Consider the following 27971-nt stretch of genomic DNA (forward strand, 5'->3'; position numbering starts at 1 on the left):
GTCAACTTTTAATGAACATTAAGTGCATTCATTACAGGGGCTGGGACTTCTATTACAATATGAAGTATTCAATTTATACAAAATAAAATTTGTTTGCTATAATCAAAAATGTTCAGATAAAGAAACTGTATTTAAACACAATATTTTACATAACAGAGAATTCTGTACATTATTTACAATAGAATAACATTTAAAACATTACACACATGCACCCAAACACACACACATCCAAGCCAGAATAGCAGAAACTCACTTGTGGGAAATGTGGTTCTTTCCTTTTTGAAATAACAGGCTGGGTACTGTTTTTAACTTCAGGGCCTTTTGTTGATTTATGTTATATGAAGCCAACAGATAAAAATGTTTCTAAAATGGGTGAAATCCTTTCCAAAGCTTTGGCTGCCGTGCATATGTTTTGTGGAGATGGCTGACAAAACCAAATCCCTAAATAAATCTGCAACTTTTTAGGACAGGAGTACAGATCGGTTTTACCTGTATAACCTTTAATTATAATCTCATTTTAGAATTTTTTTTTAAATTAAGGCACCTTTTGGATTACATATTCACATTGCACTTTAAATATTTGTAAATTCCTGTTCTTTGAAGTTCCCCAAATTGGCTACACTAAAATGTTCCGATATTCCTTTAGTAATTTCATTTTAATGGTTTGTAAAATATTTTGGATGGTTTGTAAAATATTTGGTTAGACATCCATGATTATAAAGGGAAATAATATTTTAAGTTAACCAAACACAATGAATAAAGCAAGCCAGCCTGTGAAAAGCAAATGTTCATATAGAACTGTAGAACTTGTTTTCTTAAGCAAAGAAAAATGAATACTAATTTAATACTTGCAAAATAAACCTTATGAATTCCAATCTTGCATGATCTTAAGTGCATGCAATGAATACTGACATTTGGACAAATCTCACAATATGTGTTCATGCTTTCTGAAAGTGAGAGAAAGGGGAGTGTGGTGTTTAACTGTCCTTTTATGTCTTCTCATGGTTATTGATTAGAGCTATATCTTATGGGTTAGACTTTTTTCCAGTATGTCCCATCAACAAATACTAACTGCAAGTTTAAATGAAAAAATTCAGACTTACTATATGTCAGGAACTAACTGCTTTCCTAAATCACATACGCTTTCGTGTAGGTTTCTGTCACTCTAGAATGCAGATGAACAAGTACAAATGTCTTGTTCTTCTGCTACATGTAACCTTACTTTACCATCCAAAATAAAATTACTAAGAGAATATAGGAACATTTTAGTGTGGCCAATTTGGGGATCTTCAAAGAACAGGAAGTGCAAGCATATGCTCTTCCTGTCCCCCGTGTTCCACAAAGCGCTGAGATGCTAACAGACATTAATTACTTCTATAATTCTGGCATTTTCCAGCAAGGACCAGTTACTAATTGGGAAAGGAAGGATTTCTGGACATAAATGGAGCACTCCAGCTAAAGGTAAAAGGATAATTAACAGACAGCTATTCTGACTTGGACTACAGGCACTCTTTCTTTCTCACACAAATGCAGTGCATATTTTCTCAAAGCAGTTAATCACTTGCCGCAGCAGTATAGGCGCTAACTGCAGTTTGACATTTTGAATAGCTTCAATAACTGCTTGAATCTTTCTTCAACCTGTAGAGAGAAGGTTTTAATGCTTAGAATATTAAACACCATTCAGTCATTCTCCTGGGAATAAAGAGTTAGTTCATACTGTAGCTTGGATACAGAATTAGGCATGTGCAGCTTGGTTGGTGGAAACAGATTTTTCCCATTCTCTTCCATATAAAAACAGACATACTGTATATACTTAACTATAAGTCAACCTCATGTATAATTCGAGATCAGGTTTTGAGGCAAAAATTATGGATTTTGATATGACCCACAGGTAAAACTTAGGGGCATGTAACAAAGGATCTGAACTATGAAGCAAAGGTAAACAATGCCAAAGAACTTACAAAATGACAGCAGGCATAACTGTTTGTGCTCATACTAAAGGCTGGATGGATGAGAGAGTAGAGGGGGTCAGTGCTTACAGGACAGATTATGCTTTTTCCCTTTACCAGGGGATGGCTCATTTTTAAATAACAGGTAAGTACAGTACTTACATGGACCCCATGTATAAGTCAACTCAGGTTTTTTAGGCTCAACTTTTGACTAAAATGTTGATTTATACATGATTACAGTTCACCCTCTGTATACACGGGGGATCTGTTCTTCCCCCCCCCCCCCCCCCGGTAAGGGGTAAAAACGCAGGATCTCAAGTCCAGTAATATTTTGTGGTCATGTGCTCCTGTAGCTGCATGAACCATTAAAAATGTGAGGGCTTGCCGTCTGCGTTACTTGGGTCCACATAGAGTGAGCCCACATATAGCCCAGGCACAATGTATATACAGTAATTCCACATAAAAGTCCATATATAGAATATAATTAATATTACTATTAATACAAAAGAAGATTTTCAACTTTCTTCCCTTTTACTTATTAATTGCATCAACCCAGAGACCAGTTTGTAGTTTAATCCACCTTTCCTTCATCATATATATTTTGTCTTAAGAACTCTGGATCAATACAACATAGTAGTCTGGAATGATACTATTGCAGATATGGATTATTGCTCAGGGAGATATACAAACATGTCTGAGATAAAGAAGGTTCCTTACCCAAATACATACCTGAGTTTGACTTTTGTTTAATCGTGCAGCAACAGAGGCAAAGGTTTTTCCTGAAGGTCCTTTTTTCTGGCATTCCAAAAGAATCTCCCTGTCATCATTTCTGCAACAAACATACAAACTAATTTCAATATCTGAAAACTGCTTTGACACTTGATGGCAAAATCAGTTATTCTCAGTTTATAAATATTATCATTTCAAAACTTGAGTTGAAAGGAAGTTTTGAAAACCAAAGAATTAATTTTTTTATAAAGACAACAACATGAATCTCCAAGGATATGAACCATCTCTCCACTTTTCCTTTTCCAAGAACATGAATACAATACCTGAGCTTTCCCAGGAACCTGAAAACAATATCTATATTTCAATCAAAACTACTCAATGACGAAAACAGAAGAGCTTTAAGATCAGACTCTTTTCTTCTAGAAAACAAATTAAAATGCCACCCTATTATTTCATTTTATTCAAACACCCTAGAAGTATAGGTTTGTATTTCCTAATTACTTCATACAATTTTCCAGTGAAAATTGCACGTGCCCCATTCACCATATTAGGGCTCACCATATGCATGACCTGAAGTCTGCGTATGACACAGGCGCACTGTATATACAACACAATACATACACTACATGTCACTATTACTCATACAGAGGCCACAATCCAAGTCACCATGTGATAATGGGGCTGCTAAGTTCCCTCCTCTCAGCTGTGTCTCTATGTTCCATTTCAAGAAATGTACCTTCAGCAGTAAAACCCAACTTTTTTGCTCTGATACAAGTCAAAGCCCAACAGCATCACTCGGGTTGACATCATCCCATGCGCACTGACCTCATACCATACCAAACCACAGAGAATCCTTAGTAATGTTTTTTGTACTAAAGTTACTCAGAAATTGTAATTCCTGTATATCACTGAATGTAATGGCAACAGTTGTGACAAATTACACCACTATACACACAGCCTATATATATTTACATGCACATTGTTTCATCTGGTTAAAGTGAAAATTTGGTAAGATGTGATTTTTTAAAGAAAATTTTAAAAGATTTTTAAAAAATGTTTTTAACTATTTTTTTAAATAAAATTACTTTTTTACAAACCTGGGGTCCCTTCTTTCTCTTTCCAATGAACTTTGCCCTACTCACACCATCTGTTCAGCATTTTAATGGGATGCAGGCGAATATCATAGCCCAGTTCTATCCAAAGGCAGATGTTCAGGGAGAAGTGGTGTCACCCCCTCTTTTAGGGTGTCATCTGGTGCAGTCTGTACTGCCAGCACATCCCTAGTAATGCCCCTGAAGAAACCAACTATGCAGTACAGGTAGGCCATAAATCCTGTGCACTGTTACTCAGGAATACACTAGTGTTAACACTCTTACTGGGGAAATATACAACTAGGTCTATGACTATGATCTTGCCTAACCCTCCCCAAATTTTCAACTCACTTTTTAATATTCTTACCTTGTCCAAGAAATTACAATTTCTCCTTTCTTCTTAATTATATTTTTAGCACATAGATTTGATGGTGACACAGATGATGTTGAGAGTAAAGCATCTTTGCCACTAACCGATGTAGTCTTTTTATGGGATGCACTTATGGATTCTAAATTTGTATCTTTAGACTTTTTGCTACATTTGCCACTTTTCTTACAAGTTGAATCATTAGTTTCTGTTCTGTGTCTTTTAGTGCTGGCAGTCACTTCTGTCTCGTTTTTCCTTTTTTTGCTTTCTTTAAGGCTTATGTTGCATTCTTGATCATGAGTATTTGGAGCAGTTTTCATTTCAAAATCCTCATCAGCTACAGACTTGTCAGGCTGATCTGTCAAACTCCTAACTGCTTCAACATGCTCTAAAGGATGCTCTGCTTCACAGTAATTCTCTGTCTTTATCTTTTGTTCTCTTTGATCTTTATATAAACTTTCTTTTCTAGTATTTAAAGCAGATTGTATTGTGAGATCCCATGAATCGACTTCATTTTCCACGGGAGTCTCTTCTGTCACTTCCATACATATGTCAAAATGACTCTCAGAGGACAGGCCTTCTACAAGTGGAACCGACTCTGAGTTAAATGAAGAACATTGTTCTTTAGCACATGGTACATCACTTTTTGGGGACAATTTCAATATCTGTGTTTGAGGTAGTTTAAAAACTTCAGGGATGTCTTTCCCCTGGCTAGTTTTAATTGAGGATTCTTTCAAAGATAAAAAAGATTCCTCCAGTTTCTTCGGGGGATCTTGTAGGTCAGAGGCTTCTTCTGAGCAAGCATCTTTACACAACACCTGATGGAGCCCAGGTAAGTCAGGGCCTAGACTTTGTCCAGTATTGCTGTACTGCTCCTGGGGGAATTCAGGCATGTCACAAGGTTGCTTTTGTTTTGCACTGCTAAAAAAGGATTCTATAGATTCAGGTGCATCATCAGAAGCGTGAGGATGGGGGTCTTGTTGGAATTTAGACTGAGTGGGTTCCTGCTCATTCTCAAGATATTTAGAAACTTCCATCACACATTCCTCTGAATTAGGAACTTGCTCTTTTCCAATATGAGCTTTACCCCCCAAGTCAGTAATATTTACATTGTCCTTAGAGGTTACTACACCTTCCAATGGCATACTTTTGGAATTCAAAGTATCTGTTTTTTCTTCAGGTGTAATATCATGGTTTCCTCTCTCTGTAAGAGAGGTCAGGGATCCATCTGCAAGGATTGCTTGATCTAGAATTGGGGAGGTAGATGGTGCAGCACGCCTTATCTTGACAATGAAGTGATCATTTGATTTCTCCATTATTACTGCCTGCATTGGCAGGCTTGGACAATACTGAAATCCAGGAGCAGCAGACACATCTGTCCATGTGGAAGAACAGCTTGATTTACTGCTTGAATTATCAGATTCCAAAGCCAAATGGATATCCTGTTCAGAAGCATCCTCCTCATCAAGATGGGCATCTTCACTGAAGTGTGCATTCAGAACATCCTCTGGAACTGACTCCAATACATCAGGTTTTAGGAAACTAAGATGTGCATCTGATTTCAAAGGAGAAGGAATAGTCAATGACACTGCTAAATCTTCCAGAAGAATAGAAGAAACAAGTGATTTTGGCTTTTCAGAAATGCATGCCTCACTTTTCTTCAAAGCTGGACTATTGGGAATTTCAAACATACAGCTTTCATCTAGAACAGCTGGATCAATTGGCACCTGCAGTCTTGCTAAAAATGATGAATCTCTTTCAGGAGAAACAACAGGCCATTTAATTGCATCCAGTACCCTTGACTCTAGCTGGGTGTCCTTTTGAACGGACTGTTCTGCCTCATATGCAGGATCATCCTCACAGATATGGCCTTCTACTGTGTGTTTTTGCGGTGTCCTGAACTCCCATTGATTTTCATCAGTGAAGTCAACATTCTTTTCTGAAAGATCTGTGCCTTGTAGCAAACTTTTGAACATTTCACCCATTTGAGCATCATTCACTAGGTTGAATGTCAAGCCAGACATCTGCTGTTCTGTGAGAGGCCCACAGCTCACATCTGACTTGTGAGGATCTCCAATCATGTGTGATTCTTCCTTTGCAGATTTTCCATCTTTCTGAGTAGTATCTTGCATCGACTTTTGCCTGAAAGGTTCAGCTTCAGTCTGAGAATGTTTTGCATTATTAGTATAGGAATGTTTACATTTTGCAGCTGTATTGTGGGTGTCCATTCTGTTTGTGTCATGGTAACCTCTCTTTGACATCTGGTTACCTATTATTGTTTTTGGAAGAACACAGTCATCATGTTTTTGAATCCTAGTGGTTAAGGCTAGTTTCTTTGATTTCTGCCTGTCATTTTTATGACTTACAAGGGATTTGGGTTTTTCTTTCATTCTTTTGTCAACCTTAGTTTCATTACTCTCATTTCCAAAATTTACCAAGTTGCACATCTTTAGAAGAATTTTTTTAATTTTATCAAATAAGTAGTCAAGTTGTTCATCAACAAGCTTCCACAACTTTTTCTTCATATCTGATTGTTGCTGTTTGAACAAATGCTCTATTATACTATTCTTTTTGATCTGGTTAAGTTTAGATTCTATGACTTCACAGAGCTTCATCTTTAAGGCCTCACTTGATTTAGACATTTTAGAGAAGTCAAGGTATTTCACCAGCGAGGTAAAATTTACAACTGCTGAATCAATAATCCTGTGAAAGTGCTGTACTGGAAACTGTATCTTAAACTTCATGTAGTTTTTCCGTATTTGTTTTCTTATAGCTCTCAGCATGTGCATAAACTCATGTATAGTAGTAGGCTTGATGGTAATTTTAACTATTCTTTCAAGATAATCAATGCTCACAGTTTTCTTCACTTCTTTGGAGGACATGATGGTTCCACTGTGAAATTTTTCTTTACCTTTTTCCCCAGGAACCAATTTTCCAGCATCTTTGCCTGAAGGGGTAAGCTTGGCCTTGTGATGGCAGGTACTCTTGGCCAAATTAGATCTATCAGGAGATGGTTTTCTTTTTGACTTTTTACTCTTCACAGAGTTCTGCTCTGTTTTAGGCTCATCAACATCACTCACAATTTCCCCTTCTTCTAATTCATCTGAAGTCATGTTGAGTCGAGATACTTCTAATTCTTGGTGATCTGTACAAAGTGGCTTTTCATTTTCCTTGTTGAGCTCACTTGACTGGTTTCTTCCAGGATAGGCAACAGTACCTTCTGGAATTAAATCTAGGAACAAGAGGACAGTAGCTAAATAAGCATATCAACAAAAAGGAGCACACTTACAAGCAAGAGCTAGGGACGGTACAACTCAGTGTTTGATTTCATTTTAGAACACCACTTAACTGATTAGAACTTTCTGTTCAGAACTACCAGCAGCTCTGTATTGGCTTTTAGTAGAGAGGCAGCTCTAAGAACTAAGTGGCAATGAACAGAGGAAGATTCAGGATCAAATCCCTGCTCAGCCATGCTGTTCACAACACAGTTTTAGCTGGTCCTACTCCCTCAGTGCAACTTATGTCTGAGAGTGCTGTTAGGGCAAAACTAGAAGGTAACTCTGTCACTCTGTGCTCCTTTGCAGAACAACTGGATGAAAACAAATCAGTATTCAGAATGTATACTGCTTTCGCACACATAGCTCCACAGAAACGTAACCTACTGTACACATCTAGGAATGTTAGTCAAACATTGACCCTCAAAAAACTTGAGTCAACTTATCCACAGGTCAAAATAGGTGCTGTACTTTAACTCTTTCTTAAAAAAGGAACCATCCCCTGGTGAAAGGCAAAAGTGTAATCTGTCCTGGAAGCACTGACCCCCCCCCCCCCCACTCCTGCTCTCTCATCTATCCAGCCTTCAGGAGGAGCACAAACAGTTATGTGTGCTGAAATTGTGCAAGTTCTTTGGCATGGTTTTCCTTTGCTTCATCCTTTGTTACACACTCTTAGGTTTTTACCCTCGACTTATCCATGGGTCATATCAAAATCCATAATTTTGGCCCCAAATCCTGCCCTCAACTTATACATGAGGTCAACTTATAACTGAATACCTTATATACTTGACTATAAGTCAACCCCATATATAAGTCAAGAGCACGTTTTGGGGCCAAAATTATGGATTTTGATATGATCCATGAATAAGTTGAGGGTAAAACTTAGCAGCATGTGACAAAGGATATAAATGCTGAAGTAAAGGAAAACAATGCTAAAAATCTTTAACAGTTTTGACACGCATAACTTTGTGTTCATCCTAAAGGCTGGATGAATTAGATAGTAGAGGGGTTGATGCGTCTTTTAGGTGCTCTGAGAAGAGATTAAGCTCTCACCTTTCACCAGGTCATGGTTTCTTTTTTGATAAGAGTTAAAGTACAGTACTTACATTGACCCGTGGATAAATAGACCCAGATTTCTTAGGTCAGTTTTTTAACTAAAATTTCTAGACTTATACATGAGTATACACAGTGTGTTGTGTGTTGGAATAACAATGTAACCTGCAATGGTGTTTTATGGATCACTGTCTTAGAAACTAGTGGATCGGACGCTGTGTCATGAGTCTGTTGTTTTCAGTCACATTCTACATCTGCATAATATGAAAAGTAATACTTTAGTTGCAAGTATTAAGATTTAATTCAGGAATGGAATTAAATCTCATTGAGTCAATAAGGCTTGCTTCTGAGTAGACATCTACATGACTGCACGACATAGCTGCAGTCCATCTTGTTTTTAAGCTTCTGTTGTGTGAAAGTAAATTCTATTGAAAAGTAGTTCATTCCAACTCAACACGTTTAAGATCAGTATGATAGTGATTTTTAAAAATTATGTAGTGATTAATAAAAATTATCTAATTAAACATAATGATTATGGTGCTTGAAACATGTATGTCAGATTATCTTAGCTCAAGCCTTAAAATAATATATTTTTAATAATATTATCTTATTATACAACATTTGTAGAAGCTTCTTTTTCAAACTGGAACTTGAAATGTCCACCCATCGTTAGTGTGATTCTCATTTTGTCCAAGGAAAATCTAATTGCTGCAGATGAGTGAACAATAAAAGAAAACCTCCATTTTCCCCACTACCGATGTAGAAGAGGGGGGAGAATGGGGAAAGTAAGCATGGGAATATGATGACTGCCACAACTGTGTATTTTATGATGTGGTGTTTTATTCTGAGGTATATTACCATTTCTGAAAATGATTCTGTTTCCAATGCTGTTCTATTTAAATAAACATTATAGAAGAGGTAGAAACACTGCAGTAAATATACCTGTATTACAACTTTTCACAGGTCCGTTGTAAGGGCTTTCCATTCTGAGTGCTTTAGCCAAGGGTCTGATTGGACTGTTAAGTGGGCTGATTGCTTTTGGAATACACCGCATTTGATTGAGATCAATACTCAGAATAGAGTTATCATCATCAGCTGAAACTGGGTTTGTGTCTCTTGACTGAGATGTCAGGTTTAACTCTTGATTATGCAAAGATTCCAAATTATTTCCATCTTCAGGAAAGCATGGCTTCAAGTTATGAGTCCCTTGGTTGACCATAAGAACATCAGCAGTCGTCATCTTGCCTTTGTCGCCAAGATCTGTGTAAGGCTCAGGTTTAGCTTCTTTTTCAGGACACACCAACATTTTATTATTCATACTGTTACTGGTCTCTCCCTCATCCATCAAGGAGTCTGAATCTGATCCGTGTATCTCATCAATTACACTAAAAGAATCAAAATCCACAGAACTGATAGTTTCCAAGTCATTGAAAGAACTGTCTGGATCCATGAGGCTTGCTGGGCTGGGAACCACACACATTTTATCAGCTTTTTCTCTTTCAGTTTTGGCATCAAGCTTCTCATGATGAGCCAGATCACACTCCCCTGCTGTGTCCAGTGGGAAGGATGTTCTTTTACATAGCTCCATGCTCAAGGCTTTTGCCAGGTCCTCATTTTCTACCTGCATTTTGACATCAGAAACACATGCTATTCTTTCCATATTGGTCTGAACAGGATTATCTTGGATGTGTAACAGTGGTGCTTTTGCTTGCTTAGTGGTATGAGTATTAATAGGTTCAGCTGGGACAAAGCTGGTAGAGTGCCGGTCCCCATTTTCCCTTTTCTCTTCAGATGGTGCTAGCAGTACTTTCTGACTTGGATTTTCTCTGTCACAGACATTGGTGGATTTTGCTACTGATTTGTCTGTCTGTTTTTTTGCAGGAGAAAGTGTTAAATTTAGTTTCTGCATAAAGCTTAGTTTTAAGTCTTTGCTTTTTGAATGCTCATCAACTCTTCCAACTTTTGTAGACTTGTGCTCCTCCGTATCATCAACTAACTTGTCAATTTTTTCTGAAGGAAGGGATTTCTCTTCCTCCTCTTTTGAACGATCTTTACTTTTAATGACTTCTCCTGCTGTCTTTTGTGATGTTTCCTTTGAATCTCCTGTTCCATTTTGAGAACTTTTGCCCTCCCTTTGACAGTTACTCTCATTTTTCCTTTTCTCTTCAGTTCGATGTCTGTCTGATTTAAAATGCATGTGTTCACATTTTTTTCTCTCTTCCTTTGAGTGCCCATGTTTTTGCTCTCTATTAGAAACAGGAGGTGATGACTCTGAAAATCTTCCCTCATGGATGCCATGATTGTTTCCTCCCTTGTTTCTTCTACAATCATTGTCTTTGGTCTTTCTCTCTCCCACACAGCTTTTACTTAATTTTTGAGGACTTCTGACAACTACATTCCTTTCAGGAGGAATAGAAAACATAGCAGTTTTTTGTTGTTCTAAATACCTGTCAGATTGTCTGCTCTTTTGTGCAGTATTACTTTCCTCTTTGCTTTGTGTGTTTAAGTCCTTCTGGTTTATATTTTGTGACTTTTTACTTCTATCATCACTGCAGTGTCCTGTTTTTGGCAGTAATCTGTCCGTAGGAGTTAACTGTTTTTCCCTAGCAGATGGAATTTTATCAGTTCGTTTTTCTGTGCATGGGCTGTACTTCATATTTAAGTCCTTATTATCTTTCAACAGTCCATTTCTGACTGTTTTTTCTAAGTTAGCTTGTAACTTTCCATGTGTATCCAATATTCCATCTGCTGTGCTGCCTAGATTTTGGTGTGCTTTTGCTTTGTATTTATAGTCATTTTCCCTGCTATGATGCTCATTGTATTTCATTTCTTTTTTTCCCTTCTCTTTGTCAAAAGAGCTGTCACCTTTTGTCAGTCTTGCATGAGTACCATCATTGTAAAGCTGTTCAGGATCAGATCGAGGTATATAAGGAACTCCTCCTTTTTCTGAATTACACTTCTTATTTTCTGCTTCCCTAGGAGGATAACTATGAGGCACTTCCTTAGGCAGAGCTTGTTTTGTTCTAGAGTCCATCTTTCGACTGTTCTCTGGAAGTAAATCTCTGGATTTATTTTTTGATTTTGATCCTTCAGTGTACTTTGTATGGTGAGTTGACCCTGGGAAGTATGTTCTAGTGTAGGTATTCTGATAGACTGGAGTTTCTGACAGCCTGTTTATAAAGAGATGGCTTTAGTAAACAACATTTAAAAAGTTATTTGGGATATAAACAAACTTCAAATTCTATTACATTTTTAATTGGCTGAAATGATCAGCAATGAAGAGAAAAATCAGAGTTCTATCTTACAAGACTTAAATAAATTACAGTTGGTCCTCCAAACCCACAAATTCTACTTCCATTCATTAAACCATCCACAGCTTGAAAATATTAAAAAAAGAAAACATCCCCCAAATCCATGGATTTTTGTATCCACTGGGATTGGTGGTCCTAGAACCAAACCCCAGTGGATACCAAGGGCCCACTGCAGACACAGAGTTCATTTTAGTATTTGATGCTGAAAGATGTAAAGGCCTGCCATGACCTAGTTCATTAGATAGGCTTATTTAAAAAAAAACATAGGTAAGACTAATCAATATGTCCAGGTTAGGATAACATCATAAACCGTGGGTAATCTTAGCAGAAAGAGGGCAGAGAAGCTGCAGTTTGGCATTATATTTGAGTGCAATCAAAAGCATTTAATGTGACATCATAATCAAATGTTTCAGTAACTGAGGTGCTTATAATTTCAGAAATGTAGTGAACTCTCTTGATTCTAGAAAAAGTAATTTTCAGAAGGCAAGTATCTGATACTTAAACAAAAAAAACCAACTTACTACATGTAAAGTATGCAAATTTTCAAGGTTGCTGTGTTAATCTGTTATAGTATTACTATGGCTCTTCAAAGATTAACTAGACATTTTATTTGACACAGGATTTCACAAACAGTAGCTGATGAAGTGAGCTGCAGGCCCACTTCATTGCCTAAATAAAACCAGTTAGCCTGTAAGGTACCGTGAAATTCCTTGTTGTTGATTTCTATCAATGTATGTTTAGAAAGCACCTTCCCTTCTCACTTTCAATGCTTGATTTTTTTCTTTTGTTCTTTAACAATCGGATAATAAATACAGGCCTCTCCCACTTGTTCAACAGGTTAGAGACCAGAGCATTGTCAAACAGCAAAAAGTATCAAAATGCAGAACCATTATGGGCTCTGGTCCCTAACTTGTCAAATAAATGGGGACTCAAAGAAAAAAGGCTGCTCACCCTGTGTCTGTATGCATGCATGTGCCTCCACTGGTACCATTAGCCTCTCTGCCTCCCCCTGGCCAATTCACTTACTGCTGCTGCCCTCCTTTGCAGGTGGAAGAGTGAAGGCAGCAAATTGGCCAGGGGGGAGGCAGAGGATGAGAAGACTGGCAGAGGAAGTGCACATACACACACACTCACACAAAGATACGTGAGTAGAGGTGGGGTGGTATCCCCCACCCACCCCGACAGATGCAGGAATTGGGCTGAGGTGAAGGGAAGCAACAGCAGAAACTGCAGCCACCCATGAGGAAGAAAAAAGAGGGTGGGGAAATTATATCAGGAGACTACACTTCCATTAATAATCGTAACTTGACAACAGTGGCTCTAAAAGGAGCAAGAGTGGTACTGTAGGCTGGTAGCCCCACATCTTCGCTCTTTAATGTTCCCATCTTACATGAACCAGAACTCACCTCTGCTCTTTTGACCCTTCTCAACAACCTGCTCTTTCGTTCTAAATTGCAATCAGAACCCACATGCATGGTTGAAATAGCAGACCACACACCAATTATATAGGTTCTGGATATAATTTGGAATGGCGAGAAGAGCATGTTGTAAAAAAGCAGGGGAGACCTGTAATGCTCTTGAAAAAAGCCATTATTAAATTAGCTTTCAATATAAGTACCTGCGCTGGAGTGTATTGATTTCTTCATCCTTGCGATTAATTTCTACTCTTGCTGTTTTGATAAGGGCTGAAATATTCTTTTTCAGGGACTGGTTTTCATTTTGTAAAGTTGAATTCTGATTTTAAAAGAACACACATGAACAAATAGATATTATAAACATGGATCTGCATCATGACTGAAAATAAGACAGAAAACACCACTTAAAACAATATTTTATTGGGCTGAAACTTGCCTAATACCACTGTAAGATTTATAGCATAAAACTTAAACATAAATCAAGTTTAATAGAACTTGTAACCTCATCAACAAATTTAGGATTATTGTCCTAAAGTATAATCGTACCGACACTTTCCTGGCAAAACACCCATTGAACACAGGAGGATTTACTTCTGAGTAAATATGCATTATAAGAATTCATATTCTTAGGGTAGAGGCAGATGTTTTGTGCTATTTTCAGCACACACTCATGCAGTCATTCATCCACATCCACAGTTTCAAGCATCCATGGCTTGAAAATATTTTGAACTGTATGTAAATTCCAAAAAGCAAACCTTGATATTGCTATTTTATATATGGGATACCACTGCATTTAATGGCACTTGAACATCCTCGGATTTTTGTATCCACGGGGTTCCTGGATCCAAAACCTAGTAGATACCAAGCCCCTACTGTATGACTGCTTGCAATTTCAAAAATGCAACCACATTTACTCAGTATACTTTGTCTTAGTTCTCTAATCTGTTAGTCATTCTGAATTCTGATCCTGTCCTCTGGAGAATTAGCTACCTCTCCTAATTTGGTGTCATCTGCAAATTTGATAAGCATGCCCTCTATTCCATTCTAGGATGAAGAGGAGCCATTGGTGAGCAACCTTTGGATTCAGTCAATAAGCCAATTACAAGTCCATCTAACAGCTGCATTGTCTACCCCACATTTTACTAGCTTGTTTGCAAGAGTAAATGTAGGGCAGCACTATGTAGAATTCTTACACCAATTGATGGTTTGCCAGTTGGGTCCCTGGACTGCGTGTAACATTTTTGCATTACATGGAAAGGAAGCAAAGAGCCCTGTGCACAAGCACAGCACCCGTTTCTTTCATTTTCCCCAGGCTATAACCTTTTCCCACACCACCATCACACACTGTTCTGGAAGAGCCCCTTGGCATTCTGGAGTGGTTTTGGCAGGGTCACTAGCCATTTGTGCATTGGGGTGTCTGGTTCCAGGTTTTAAAATTAAGTTAGTCCAAAAGAAACTTTCAGAGGTTACCATTGCTCAAACACACACATGCTTGGACTGTAATACTGAAAACAGTGAGAAGCTATTCACAACACTGCCCAAATGTACATCAAGTTATTTTCCAATAATCACTATAAATCAAATCTACTTAGGATTTTAACAGTCCTTATTGACATTAGGTTGCCCTAACTAGCCACATTAATTGAAAATAGCTAAGTAGAGCATATGGAAAGATACATATGAAAAATTATATGGCACTTTCAGGATGTAGCATGCATATTATTACCAGTTAATGCTACAGCACCTGTTCCTGTATTTCCTGGAGCTTCTTCATCAACTCTTGAAGTTGTTGCTGAGATTTCTCATATTCAGCCAGCAACTGTTGAGACAAGAATGATCACACTTACATTAAAGCAGAAGCAGAACTGTGTGCTGCAGTGCCCTGACACTGAATTCACAGGAACGCCTTGAGTTACTTTAATTCATCTTTCTGTTTCTTTATCTGGTTCAGCTCTACTGGGTGGAAGAAGTGGAAGGGGAGAGGAGATGACTTGGTCTTTAACAATCTTGCCAACAGGAAGAAGCAGAAGTGAAAACAGAAGCAGTGAAGATGAGTAGGGCAACAACTTGGTCCTTAGCAACATATTGCTGCTGTGAGGATGGAGTCCAGCACTTCCTCTTCCTCCTAGGATGCAAGGCGAGACAGGAGTGGCCTGGGCTCTGCTGATAGAAGGGCAGCTCCACGCACATGGAACTAGCACTGCATCAAGGAAGGTTGGGGAGCTAGCAGTGGCAATGCTAGCAGCATCTCAGGCTGCTCCCATCTCACCTACCGGAAGAAGAAATGAATTCTGTCATCACCGTCCCTGGTGTGCACCAGCAACAACATGTTGCCAAGGACCAGGTCATTACAGCAATGACCATAGGGATAAAGGCTGCCTCTTCCTCCTCCTGTGGGTTATTTAAATTTTGGGGCGAACAACAATTGGGGTGGAGTCCCATCAGCCTAAACTGACAGTCTACACACTCTTTTTCATACACAGTTTGAAGACAATATGGGGACTATCAGCTCCTAATGACTGCTTCCCCTTTCTATTCCTCCCCTGCATGGTTTGTTTTTTCATTTGTTGATGAAAAAACCTTGTTTTGGAAGCTAGCACCAAAATCACCATGCCTTCTGGGTTGGGCCAATAAAAGGGATTGCTACTATATAGATTGTGAAATGTGTTGTATGGTGAACACAGCCACCCCTAAAATTATATAGCTGCATATCTTTCAGTTAAAGGAAAAAATTGGTAAAAAAATTCAAGTATCCAAAATATAGTATGTCATATAAAAATGCAGGATACCTCTGGACACTACCTGCTAGGGAACAGAAGCAGGAGATAACTACGGTCCTAATATATTGTTTGTGGATTTTCCACAGTCCTCTAGTTGACTACTGATAGAAAAGGGTGTTGGACCTAAGAAGCCTTTGGTCTGATCCAGTGGTGTTCTTCTGACAAAATGATCTAACTTTCCAACTCTCATTCTGCATATATATCAATGCTTCAGATAAAAAAATAAAACAAAAAGCTGGACATGAGAAATTCCCAGAGAACTAATGTGGAGAACAATAGTATCACCTACTTTACACAGGAGTAAGATGATAATGCCCAAATTAATTTATAATAGAAAACTCAAAATACATACAATCAGTGTGGATACACCTGTGGATTGTAGCCTAAAATGTCAGAATAGATTTCTTTTTAAATTTGAGCTATTTTAAAAATTGGTGTTTATTACTTTAAAATGTATTGAAACAATGCACACAGCAAAACAACATGTAATTTGCTAAAATGTTAAAATAAGTATATGAACTGACAAAGTAGTACTGCTCAATTGAATATAACGTTTCAAAATAATATGATTGATCTGAAATACACACATCATTGTAAGTAGCTTGCTTTGCTGCTCCTTCTTCAATCAAGATCTCATCAAACAGATTTAAATTACTTCTGGTTGGGGTCACTTTTGTAGCAGGGTTGTCTGGGGGCAGAGAAGAGAGAGTTTTCCATTACACACATTCTTCCACTAAATAAGGATCCAAAGATCTACCTCGTGTGCACTGAAAGGCCTGGTAGGATATTAGATCACAACCATTTTGAACAGTAGGATCCTGTGCAATATAAGATGGCATCTGAAAGCCTTCTGAGTTTCAATAAAGTCTTGTGCCACAGAGGGAGGGGGAGCACTTATGTTCAAAAAATACATGCCAAAGGCTCCATTGACTACACAGAACTAGAGGTTTTGTTCTCTGAATTCTCAGTGATGCCACTATTTGGGTTGCCATGTTAGGATTATCCCAGGCACCGAGATCTCAGGGCCAAAACGTGAGACCTTGGGATAGCCCTCAAAAATTTCATGTGGTGGCACATTATCATGTCACAACCCCTGATGATGTTATTAAGCATCAGACAGCATTGCCTGGCGCACATGATTCAAATAAAAAACACCAAGTCTAAGAAATGTGTTTTCCAAATAATGTTTGAAGAGGAAAAAAATATCCTGGAGCAGTAAGGGAGAAGCATTCAGTAAAAATTCAAATATTTTCTTTTCAATCAGCACTCTTTCTGAGACTGCTTCTCTCATCCTGAACCTACAGAAATTGGTCCAAGTCCTGAGATATGGGAACCATAAGCTGCATCCACATTGTAGAAATTCAATTTGATACCACTTTAACTGCCATCATCCAATGCTATGGAATTCTGGGAATTGTAGTTTGTGAGATATTTAGCCTTTTTTGTCAGAGAGCTCTGGTGCCACAACAAACTTCAGTTCCTAGAATTCCATAGCACTGAGCCATGGCAGTTAGAGTAGTGTCAAACTGGATTAATTCTGCAGTTTGGACACAACCCTAGCCGTAATTTAATGTAGAAAACGAATGATACATCAACATGGATCATTACATCCAATGTGCAGTGTGAAATAGGTGGTTCAAATGGACCCTGTCCTATTTGTTAATAAGTGAAAAATTGAAATAATTTATGTAAAGCAGGAGTATAATCTATCCCCACCCCCAAAAAAGAACCTAAACCCTACTTGGCAAACTTGGCCAAGCCTTTATCTCCCAATTAACCTAACTTCTTAAAGTTGTTGTGAAGATAAAAACAGAAAGAATGACTTGGAGAAAGATGGAATACACATTTCATTTTTTTTTTTAATGAAGAAATCCCATCCCACAGCTCACCAATTAATTATGAATATACCTGAAGCAACTAGAGTGCTATCTAAATCGTCATAAATATCGATTGAACTTTCATCATCATCTCCTTGGCCAGAAGAAACTAAAAATAAAAGTAAAAGGCAGAATATGTTAAGTCACTCATGCTTACATGTGCATTAATAGTGAGATACAAGAGATGAAACCAGTCACTCTACAAATAATATTGACAGTGACCCTTGGGCAATTTTTTTTCTGAGCCCATAATGAAAAAGTTGCTGGAGCTAGAGAAGGGGAGTTGCATCCAATGGGAAGAATTTGAAGTTGAGATGGTGAATTGACCCTGGGAAGTACGTTATATATAAATTAATCCATAAAAAAGCATCCACTCCCCTGATTTGTCTACACCCACTTTCAGGGGGTGGTCAAGTCCATTTACATTATTACTTACTGTTCTTAAAGACTACTTGCTCACACTGAAATGTCTGCATATATCCTATGCATGGACAGAATTCACTGCAATGTCAGGTTTACCTCTGTGTCTAAACCAGTTGTCACCAAACTATGCTCTTTAAGGGATTTTGGACTTCAGATCCCAGAATCGCAAACTATTGGCCAACATGGCTGAGACTTCAGGGAGCTGAAGTCCCAAATCTCTTAAAGAGCACAGTTTGGGGACCACAGGTTTAAACCATCACTTCCCTGCATATTAAATTAAAGTAGCATCCAATACTAGTGCCCTCAAGTTGCATCCCAGAGAAGTAGCCTAGAAGGATACCATGGCTGATGGTATCAAAAGCCACTGCGAGGTCCAACAGAACCATTCCCCCTATCCAGTTTCTTATAGAGGGCATTCACCAAGGCAACTAGAACCATATTGAAATTAATCTAGATAATTTGTCTCATCCAACAGGATGAGATCCAACAGTAAAGTAATGGTACAGTTCAATCAGCAGGAACTGCTGCTGTTACAACAACATACTTTACAAACACATTAATTGACATTTATTGAAAATTTTTGATAGATCTACAATACAGAACTTTTCCATACTCATCAAATAAAGCAAAGACAATCATAAAAAAGAAACTTACCACTATGCAGATGATGAGAAATTTTTATTCCATCATCATCTGTTGCCATTATACAATCCTCCTAGGTATTCCCCATCTATATTGACAGAGAAAAAGATATGTATGTTAACCAAAGCCATAACAGATAAGTTATTACTATGGAATGTAATTCATAAAAAACTCCAGTGCTTAGATGTTATCATTCTGTTTTGGCTTATAGTTTTTTTTAAACATAGATACATATGGCTTAAAACAATTTTAACACATTGCCAGAATATGGACGTTATATAACTGTCCCACATACAAAAAAGTGTTGCCTAGAATACAGCCATAAACTGTCTTCAGCATTCCCTGAAGGAGAGAAATCTGAGCTAATATGGGATGAACTAAAAGACAAGGGAAGACAGTAGAGAGATCTTGTAGCACCTTTGAGACTAACTGAAAGAAAGACGTTGGCAGCATGAGGTTTCATAGACTTAAGTCTACTTCCTCAGATGCATTTGGTGCTACTTCCTCCAAATGTATCTGAGGAAGTCGACTAAAGTCTAGGAAAGCTCCTGTTGCTAGCTTCTTTTTTTCACTTAGTCTCAAAGATGCTACAAGATCTCTCTACATACTGATTTTACAGACAAACACAGCTGTATCTTTGAATTCTACCACAAGGGAAGAAAGTGAGGATTGAGTGCTACACAGGAAGAGAGAAGAATGACAGGATAAATTACGTACCAGTCATTCCCTCTCAATGTGATCTACCCTACAAGATTATTGTGAGGATAAGGTGGAGAAGAAGAAGAAGAATGCACAACACCTTGAGTCAATCGAAGAAAAACAGGGTATAAATCTGATTAATAAAAGAGGAAAGGGCCCAAGCCTATGCTATCACTTATGTCTGTTGTTTATTGCTATCCACATTTACAAGCCATCTATTAAAAGCATTCTCTAGGCAGTGTACACAAAATGTTGGCTGATGTCCTACTAGGGACATCCACACACATAGGTTTCCCTTCTACGAGGGACTTACTCTGCGTGTGGACTTACTTTGCTACACTGAAGCTGCATCTGCACTGCAGAATTAATCCAGTTTGACATGGCTTTGACTGCCATGGTTCAGTGCAATGGAATTATAGGATTTGTCATTTTGTGAGACATTTAGCCTTCTCTGTCAGAGAGCTATGGTGCCACAACAAATTACAATTCCCAGGATTCCATGGGATGGAGCCGTGACAGCTAAAGTGGGTGTTAATTCTTCAGTGTGGCAGCAGCCTTGTTCTTGGACTGGGCTGCAAAAAATAAACTCCAAATTGGATACGAGGAGACAGGATAGATAAGCCTGGCCATACTGCAAGCAAGGAATGGTATCAGTGAATCCTCCTTAAAATAGTAGCTCTCCCTAACACTCCAAAATAGATGGTGAAAAAAGAGGCCAAAAGCAAAAGTGGATCAGAGAGTGTCATTGTTTTTGAGTTATGGAGACCCTAAGGCAACCCTATCCTGGGGTTTTCTTGGCAAGTTTCTTCAGAGGGCGTTTTGCCATTGCCATCATCCTCTGAGGCTGAGAGAAGGAGATGTGCCCGGGGTCACCTATTGGGTTTCTATAGCTGAGCCAAGATTCAAATCCTGGTCTCCAGAGTCATAGCCCAAACTCAAATCACTAGAGCCAGCTGGCTTTCAATACACGTTTGCTGCTGCTTCTTATATTTATGCTGGCCCTCCCCTACTAGGAGTCTAAATGAAGTGGACACTATTTATGGAAGACACACACCATAAGTCTACAGAACTAAATAGCCCACCCTCCATATATCTCTTTCATCAGGGCTAAGTGACCTCCAGATAATATGGACCACCCTCAGAGGCTCCAGCCCCAGGGACAGACTTAAGTGGCGCTAACTTTATTGAGAGTCAGACTAGGACTCTAAGACCAGGATTCGAATCCTGTCAGACATGAAAACCCACTGGGTGATCTTGGGCAAGTCACACCCTCTCAGCCTCAGAGGAAGACCCAATGGGGAAAAAACCTGAAGAAACTTGCCAACGAAACCCCGTAATAGGATCACCATGTCGGAAACGACCTCAAGGCACACAACAACACACTTTAAACCCACTGGGCAACGCTGGGCAAGTTACACTTTCTCAGCCTCAGAGGATAGCAATGGCAAACCTGCAAAAATCCTGCCAAGGAAACCCTGTGATAGGTTTGCCTCCGGATCACCTTAAGTCAGAAATGACTGAAAGACATATGATATACTTTTAAACCCACAGAGTGACCCTGGGCAAGTCACACGCTCTCAGCCTCAGAGGAAGGCAACGTCAACCCAAAAAAGGGAACAAATCTTGTTAAGAAAACACTCTGAGGGCTTCAACGACTCCACGGCACACGACAACATCTTATGTTTGGCAGCCCACAACTTCCATGGCTTCATCACTTTTTGAGAGGGTCACTTTTTGAGAGGGCTATGTAGCAATAGCAATAGCAGCTTCATTTATATAACACTTCATACTGCCTAAGCAGTCTCTGGAGTTTATCACACGAAGGAGATTGGAAGTTTATTCCTTGAATATACCATTACACGAAACGATTTCACACGACGTCGCACAAAACCCGCCCTTAAAGTGGTCACAACAAAGCATTAACACTCATCTTTTTCCTTTCGGGATTTCAGCGACAATGCGTTTCCGATATCACTTTATTTTTGCAATTGCGTGTGACAACCATTTGTGCAACTGCTAGCCATTTTTGCTTTATGTGTGGGATGCTTTAAATGTGCTCCAGTCTCTCTTCAAGGCTGAAATGAGCCCCAGTGCAATACACTCATCCAAGCGGCTGTGTTTCAGAAGAAGTCTGTATGGGAGAGTTGTGTGTGTGGTGCATTGAAGAGCTCACCGTCTCAGGTCCAGGGTGACCAGAGGTCCTCCTTTTCCAGGACATGTCCTCCATTTCAGCCTTCTGTCCAGGAGGACTTCCAAAACAGCCTCCATTTTGAGCATGAACAACAAGCATGGGTTTACATCCCTATGAACGCTTCTAGCTTGTATTTCATGGTCATGTCCTCCATTTCTTTTCTTGAATGTCCTCTGTTTTGGGGGGTGCCTTGTCCTCCGATGCGTCCTCAGAGGACAAGGCGCCCCAAAACACAGGGCCATTACAAAATAACAAGCTTAAAGCCCTTACTTAATACAAATACAAACCCGTGTTTCTTAGTCATGCCCAAAATGGAGGGCACTTTGGAATCCCTCCTGGACAGAAGAAGGCTGGAATGGAGGACATAAAGCGAAGCGAAGCAAAACGCAAGGCGGCCCACTGGGTGACCTGGAGCCAGTCACACTCTCTCAGCCTCAGAGGAGGGCCACGGCAAAAGCCCTCCGAAGAAACCTTGCCAGGGGCCCTCCTCCTCCTCCTCCTCATCATCATCATCAAAATTACGTATATCCCGCCTCTCCAATCGGATCGAGGCGGCTTACAACATCAAAACAGCATTAAAAATACATTAAAAACACAAAATAATAATAATAACAATGCTAATAATAATGAATATCCCAAAGCCCCGCAAAACCCAAAGACCCACCGTCCAGGATCCAACCTCCTCCTCCTCTTCCCCTAGTTCTTAGGAGGACCCTTCCACTCCAGGGAACAGGCCAAACGCAGAGGGGGTGGAGCCAGGCACAATCCAACCAATCACGAGAGACGCTCGGGCACGCACCCGTCCTGACGTCACCCGCTCCCCCCTCCGCCCCTGAAAGCGTTTGGCGCCAAAAGGAAACAACAACAAGGCCTGCGCGCGCGCAGTAGCTCCGCCCCCTCTCTCTTGCTCTCTCTCTCTCTCTCTCTCTCTCTCTCTCTCTCTCTCTCTCTCTCTCTGGCGCGCGTGCGCACTGGGTCTGAGGCTCTGTCGTCGTCAGAGCTGGAAGAGACCCCAAGGGCCCTGATCCAGTCCAGCCCTGCTCTGCCATGCAGGAACACTCAGTCAAACCACCCCCGTTGATAGATGGCCATCCAGCCTCTGTTTAAAGACCTCCAAGGAAGGAGACTCCTCCTCCATTCCTGCCATTCCTAGCTCTTTTCCTTCATTATAGATAGCAGCAGCTGCTGCTGTTGTGTGACTTCAGGTGGTGGTTTCCCACTTAGGAGTTTTCTTAGCGAGTTACTTCAGAGAGAGGGTTTTTTGCACTAACATCCTCTCTGAGGCTGAGAGAGTGTGACTTGACCAAAGCCACCCAGTACAAGTGGGGATTTGAATCCTGTTCTCCAGTGTCATACTCTTAACACACAAACCAGTACACCGCTCTGGCTTTCATACAGTAACACAATCATCATCATCATCATTATTATTATTATTAATTTATTTTCTTATATCCCAACTTTCTCCCAATATAGGGAGGGATTCAAGGCAGTCATGTCAAATTTCTTCAGAGGGGGTGTGCTATTGCCATCCTCTGAGGCTGAGAGAGTGTGAATTTACCCAGTGGGTTTCAGAGCAGAGTAGGGATTCAAACTCTGGTCTCCAGTGTCCTGATCCAGCATTCAAACCATTGGCGCACCCAGGCATTGTACAGACAACAAGGAAAGGGTGGCAGTGGCAAACCCTTTCTGAAGAAATTTGACAAGAAAACCCCATTGTAGGTTCACCTTAGGGTTGCCATAACACAGAAACGACTTGAAGGCACACAAGAACAACAATTAAAGGCCATATCAGATCCATTAGTCTAGCTTTAGTAAAGATTCAGCTGCTCCTGTGTCCAGAGTAATGGTGATAAGAGTAAAAGGACTATCTGTTTGGCTCTGAAATATTTTTAATTAAGAGCAACTGCCCACCAAGAGCTACAACTAACGCAAAGCAGGTGGCACGGTGTTCACAATATATTTTCTTTGTTCACCCTTTTTTGTTTTGTTTATTTTTATGTCTTATAATATTTGCAGACAGGTACTATGGCCTGTTACAGACTGCCAAAATAAAGCTGCTTCGGGTCTCTTTGGAAGTATGTTATTTAAATGATGCATGGGTCCTAAGAGTCCGGAGGTCGCGCCAAAGCCACACTCCATTCCTAAGCACTGGAGTGCAGCTTTGGTGCAGCTTCCGGATTCTTTGGATGCATGCATCATGTAAACAGCATACCTCCAAAGAGACCTGAAGCAGCTTTATTTTGGCAGTCTGTAACAAGCCTAAGTATGTTTATTTAAAACCAAAACCCTTTTTAGTCACAGTAAAATTTTAAAAAAAACCACAAAGACAGACACACACACAGAGTAATCACTAACATGTTCAGAAAATTGCACAAAAAAACATTATTTTAAAAGTCAGGGAATCCTAAATCCAGCACAACGTTTCTGAGTGGATAACATTTGTGAATAATCATATTCTTGTACTCTTAAAGTGTGAATCTTGAACATTATAGTCTAGAAACTCTAGTGTTATTGTTGTTGTGTGCCTTTAAGTAACGTCTGACTTATGGTGACTGAGTCAAACCTGTCATCGGGTTTCCTTGGAAATATTTCCTCAGAGGAGGTTTTGCCATTGCCATCCTCTGAGGTTGAGAGAGTGTGACTTCCCAATGTCACCCAGTAGGCTTCCATGGCTCATATAGACTTAACTTGTTCTGTCATAGCTCAAGAGTCCTTAGAATATCATATACTGATAATGTGCGTTGGTCCCCCCCCCCTTTGTTGGCTGATTTCTCTTTAATATACAGTAACAACCAAAACCCATCAAACACCCATGGAAACCAAGAGTGCAAATCTTCACTTTTAATCTCCATAATAAAATAATACTGGGGAATGAATGGTGTGTTGTGTGCCTCCAACCCCTGGGTTCAACAACACCCAGAACCACAAAACAGTGATGCTTTTACCAAACCAAGCAAAATGCACAAAACACACAATGCAAGCTTTCAAAGCTCCACTGTCTTCTTCATCAGGCAAAGGTGTTAAAATCATACTAAAAATAAAAACATGATGATGTTAGTCACAGGCCTGCATTTTGTCAATAGGTTGTGTGTTGCTTTAGTCCAGGAGATAAATTTTTGATTCCATTAGCAATACAAAAAGATATTCCCTCTGTGAATCAAAATGTCTCCGTTCTTTTTGAGGTACTTCTCAGAATGGCTCTCTGAATTTAACGTCATTTTAAAATCTGTGCTAAGGGGTTTAAACACTACGACACTTTATCTATATTTGTGAAATGAACGTTAGACATAATTATTAATTTTTCCTCATGATGTGGCCAAAGTATGACAGCTTCAATTTAGTCATCTTAGCTTCCAAAGAGAGTTCAGGCTTGATCTGATCTAGGACCCATTTGTTTGTCTTCCTGGCTGTCCATTGTATTCTCAGTACTCTTCTCTAGCACCACATCTCAAATGAATTTATTTTTCCCCTATATATACCATATATACTCAACTATAAGTCAACCTCATGTATAAGTCGAGGGCAGGTTTGGGGGCCAAACTTATGAATTTTCAGACGACCCATGGATAAGTCAAGGGTAATACTTAGGGGCCTAAAACAAAGGAACTAAATGATGAAGCAAAGGAAAACAATGCCAAAGAACCTATTAAATTGGATAAGTCAACCAAGGTTTTTGGGTCGATTTTTTAACTAAAATTTATAGACTTATACACGAGTATATACAATATATATTTATATATATATATATGTGTGTGTGTGTGTGTGTGTGTGTTAATGTTCAGCTCTGACATCCCTACATGGTGATGGGGAAGACAATGGCTTTGCCTATCCTAACTTTTGTTCAGAATTATATATTTGCGTTTTATGATCTTGCCCAGGTCTTTCCTAGCTGCCCTTCCCAACTCTATAAGTTTATCACATGAGAAGGAAGCTCCAAATCCCAGGATTGTTTTCAGGTGATGTCATTCTAATTAAGCATTAATGCAACATTAGCCCATGCAAAAGGTGGCAAAATTGTTCTGCCTTTTAACTTCAGGATTTTCCCAAAGTTAAAAAGCAGCACGGTTTTGCCACTTGTTGTCCTGGTTAATGTAGAGTTAATCCTTAATTAGAGCAACGTAGTCTAAAAGCAATCCTATTCTTGTGGGATTTCCTGGGATTTAGCCCCTGTTTATCCATGGGATTTGGGTACTTTGCCTCTCATGTGATAAAGTCCCTAGTCTTCTTCAGATTTCTTGATTGCAGTCTCCATTCTGATCAATATCTGAAGCAAGGTATGGGGACTATTTCCTCATTATCTAGGCTGAATTCTTGTAGCTTTTCTGTGGTCATTATTTTTTGTTTTTGCTATCTTCAGCATTGATCCAATTTTGGCGCTTTTCTCCTTGACCTTCTTTGGCAATTGCTCCAGGTCTTTGATGGTTCATAAATTGGGCGGAGCAAAGATAAATCAGTAGCTTGAATCATCCCCCTCAACATTGTCCCTCCCATAAGAAAAGTTTAAGAGTCTGAAATCTGTGATCCCGCCATCCCCATGGTAGGGTTGCCATAAATGTCCACTAAAACTCGGGACAAAATGTAGGACAAATTCTAGACCAAACTGTAGGACAACTGCAGCACAAAACTTGGCCCAAAATGTAGGCCATTTTTCTTAAATGACCTACATTTTGTCCTGCAGTTGTCCTACAGTTTGGTCTAGATTTTGTCCTACATTTTGTCCCGGGTTTTAGTGGACAATTATGGCAACCCTACAATGCGTATCCCAAATATGACCCCTTCTGCCACACTGCAGAATTAATGAAGTTTGACACCATTTTGTCATGGCTCCATCCTGTGGAATCCTGGGATTTGTAGTGTGTTGTGGCACCAGAGCTCTTTGACAGAGAAGGCTAAATATCTCAGAAAACTAAACATCCCAGAATCCCATTACATTGAGCCATGGAAGTTAAAGCGGTGCCAAACTGCATTAATTCTGCAGTGCAGAGTCTGTAAGAGTGCAATCCCATTCGAGACAATTCTTTAGAAGTATATATAATTCTTGTTCTTGAGGGAAAGAAGGTATAGACTCACACAGGTCATGTCTCTGAATGCTGTGGGACGAAGGGTATTTAACACACTTCCACCCAACTTCCACATCTCCTTTCTGTCCTCATTCTCACAGAAACACATGCAGATCTCAAATTAAACTGCAAGACAGGCTTTTAATAGTCCAAACCCAGGCATGTCTTCTCAGGAGAAAGGCCCACTGGGTTCAGTAGGACTTAACTTCTTGCACATCAGTCTTGCAGGCCTAGTTTTCCATTGTGAATAAGGCAAAAAAGGCTTTGCAAGGGGTTCTTTTTGGCACAGCAAATGGGAGTTTTTGGGACAAGACAAGCCCTAGCGCAACTTCAGACCATGCCAGTAACAAAAGTAAGGTGAGCAGAGGGATACTGTTACAATGACAGAAAAGAAAGGAGGCCTCATTGTCTTACATGTTTGCCTGATGAAGAAGCCAGGGGCATAATAATAATAATAATAATAATAATAATAATAAATAAAAAAGCTAAATAAAAGCTAAAAAGAGACATATAAATGTAAAGGCATGCTCCTTGGACATGCTAACAACAACAACAACAACAACAACAACATATCATTATATTTATTATAATATTATTTATTATAATATTATAATAATTTTTATTTATTATAATATTTACAACATGCAAAATTTAAAACATAGAAGCTTCAAAATAATGTAAGCAACCCCCATCCCCCAACAAAACCAGCCCTGCACGATTTTAAGAACTATAAATATAATAATTAATAACAATTATAATAAAATAATGCAATTTATTAATATTATAATAAATTATTATTATTATTATTATTATTTCAGAATGGAGGGCATAATAAATAATAACATTTATAATAAATAATACAATTTATAAACATTATAATAAATTATTGTTATTATTATTATTATTATTTCAGGATGGCGGACATTCTGAAAAATCCCTCCCGGACGGAAGCTCGGAATGTAGGACGCGTCCTCCCAAAAGCAGGAAGCCTGATAGTCACCCTGGTTTAGTATAAATATCCCTGGGCGTCCAATCCGGTTTTGCACTACCAATCCCAGCATCCAACGCGGCCTTTTGTGCGTGCACGGCGAATAGCCAACGGTGCCGCA

General features: G+C 39.2%; 1 protein-coding gene across 4 annotated transcripts; it reads right to left on the reverse strand.

Moving 5' to 3' along the window:
• Nucleotides 1–27953, reverse strand: CASP8AP2 (caspase 8 associated protein 2). 4 transcript variants are annotated; one of them, XM_089530727.1, is made up of 10 exons: nt 27863–27953; nt 18925–19000; nt 17879–17956; nt 16558–16658; nt 14935–15009; nt 13394–13509; nt 9407–11634; nt 4137–7368; nt 2679–2778; nt 1–1638 (listed from the first exon to the last, which is right to left on the reverse strand). In XM_089530727.1, the coding sequence occupies exons 2-10, from the start codon at nt 18971–18973 to the stop codon at nt 1582–1584; spliced, it is 6036 nt and encodes a 2011-aa protein (XP_089386853.1). In that variant the 5' UTR covers nt 18974–19000; nt 27863–27953; the 3' UTR covers nt 1–1581. The 4 variants fall into 4 exon arrangements, with proteins under 4 accessions (XP_089386853.1, XP_089386854.1, XP_089386852.1 ...); XM_089530728.1 differs by lacking the exon at nt 27863–27953 and adding an exon at nt 26873–26892; XM_089530726.1 differs by lacking the exon at nt 27863–27953 and adding an exon at nt 23361–23396.
• Nucleotides 27954–27971: the final 18 nt, after the last annotated feature.

This window comes from Sceloporus occidentalis, unplaced genomic scaffold (assembly GCF_023333645.1).
Source record: "Sceloporus occidentalis isolate IW3139 unplaced genomic scaffold, rSceOcc1.0.p SCAF_6, whole genome shotgun sequence".
Classification (NCBI taxonomy): domain Eukaryota; kingdom Metazoa; phylum Chordata; class Lepidosauria; order Squamata; family Phrynosomatidae; genus Sceloporus; species Sceloporus occidentalis.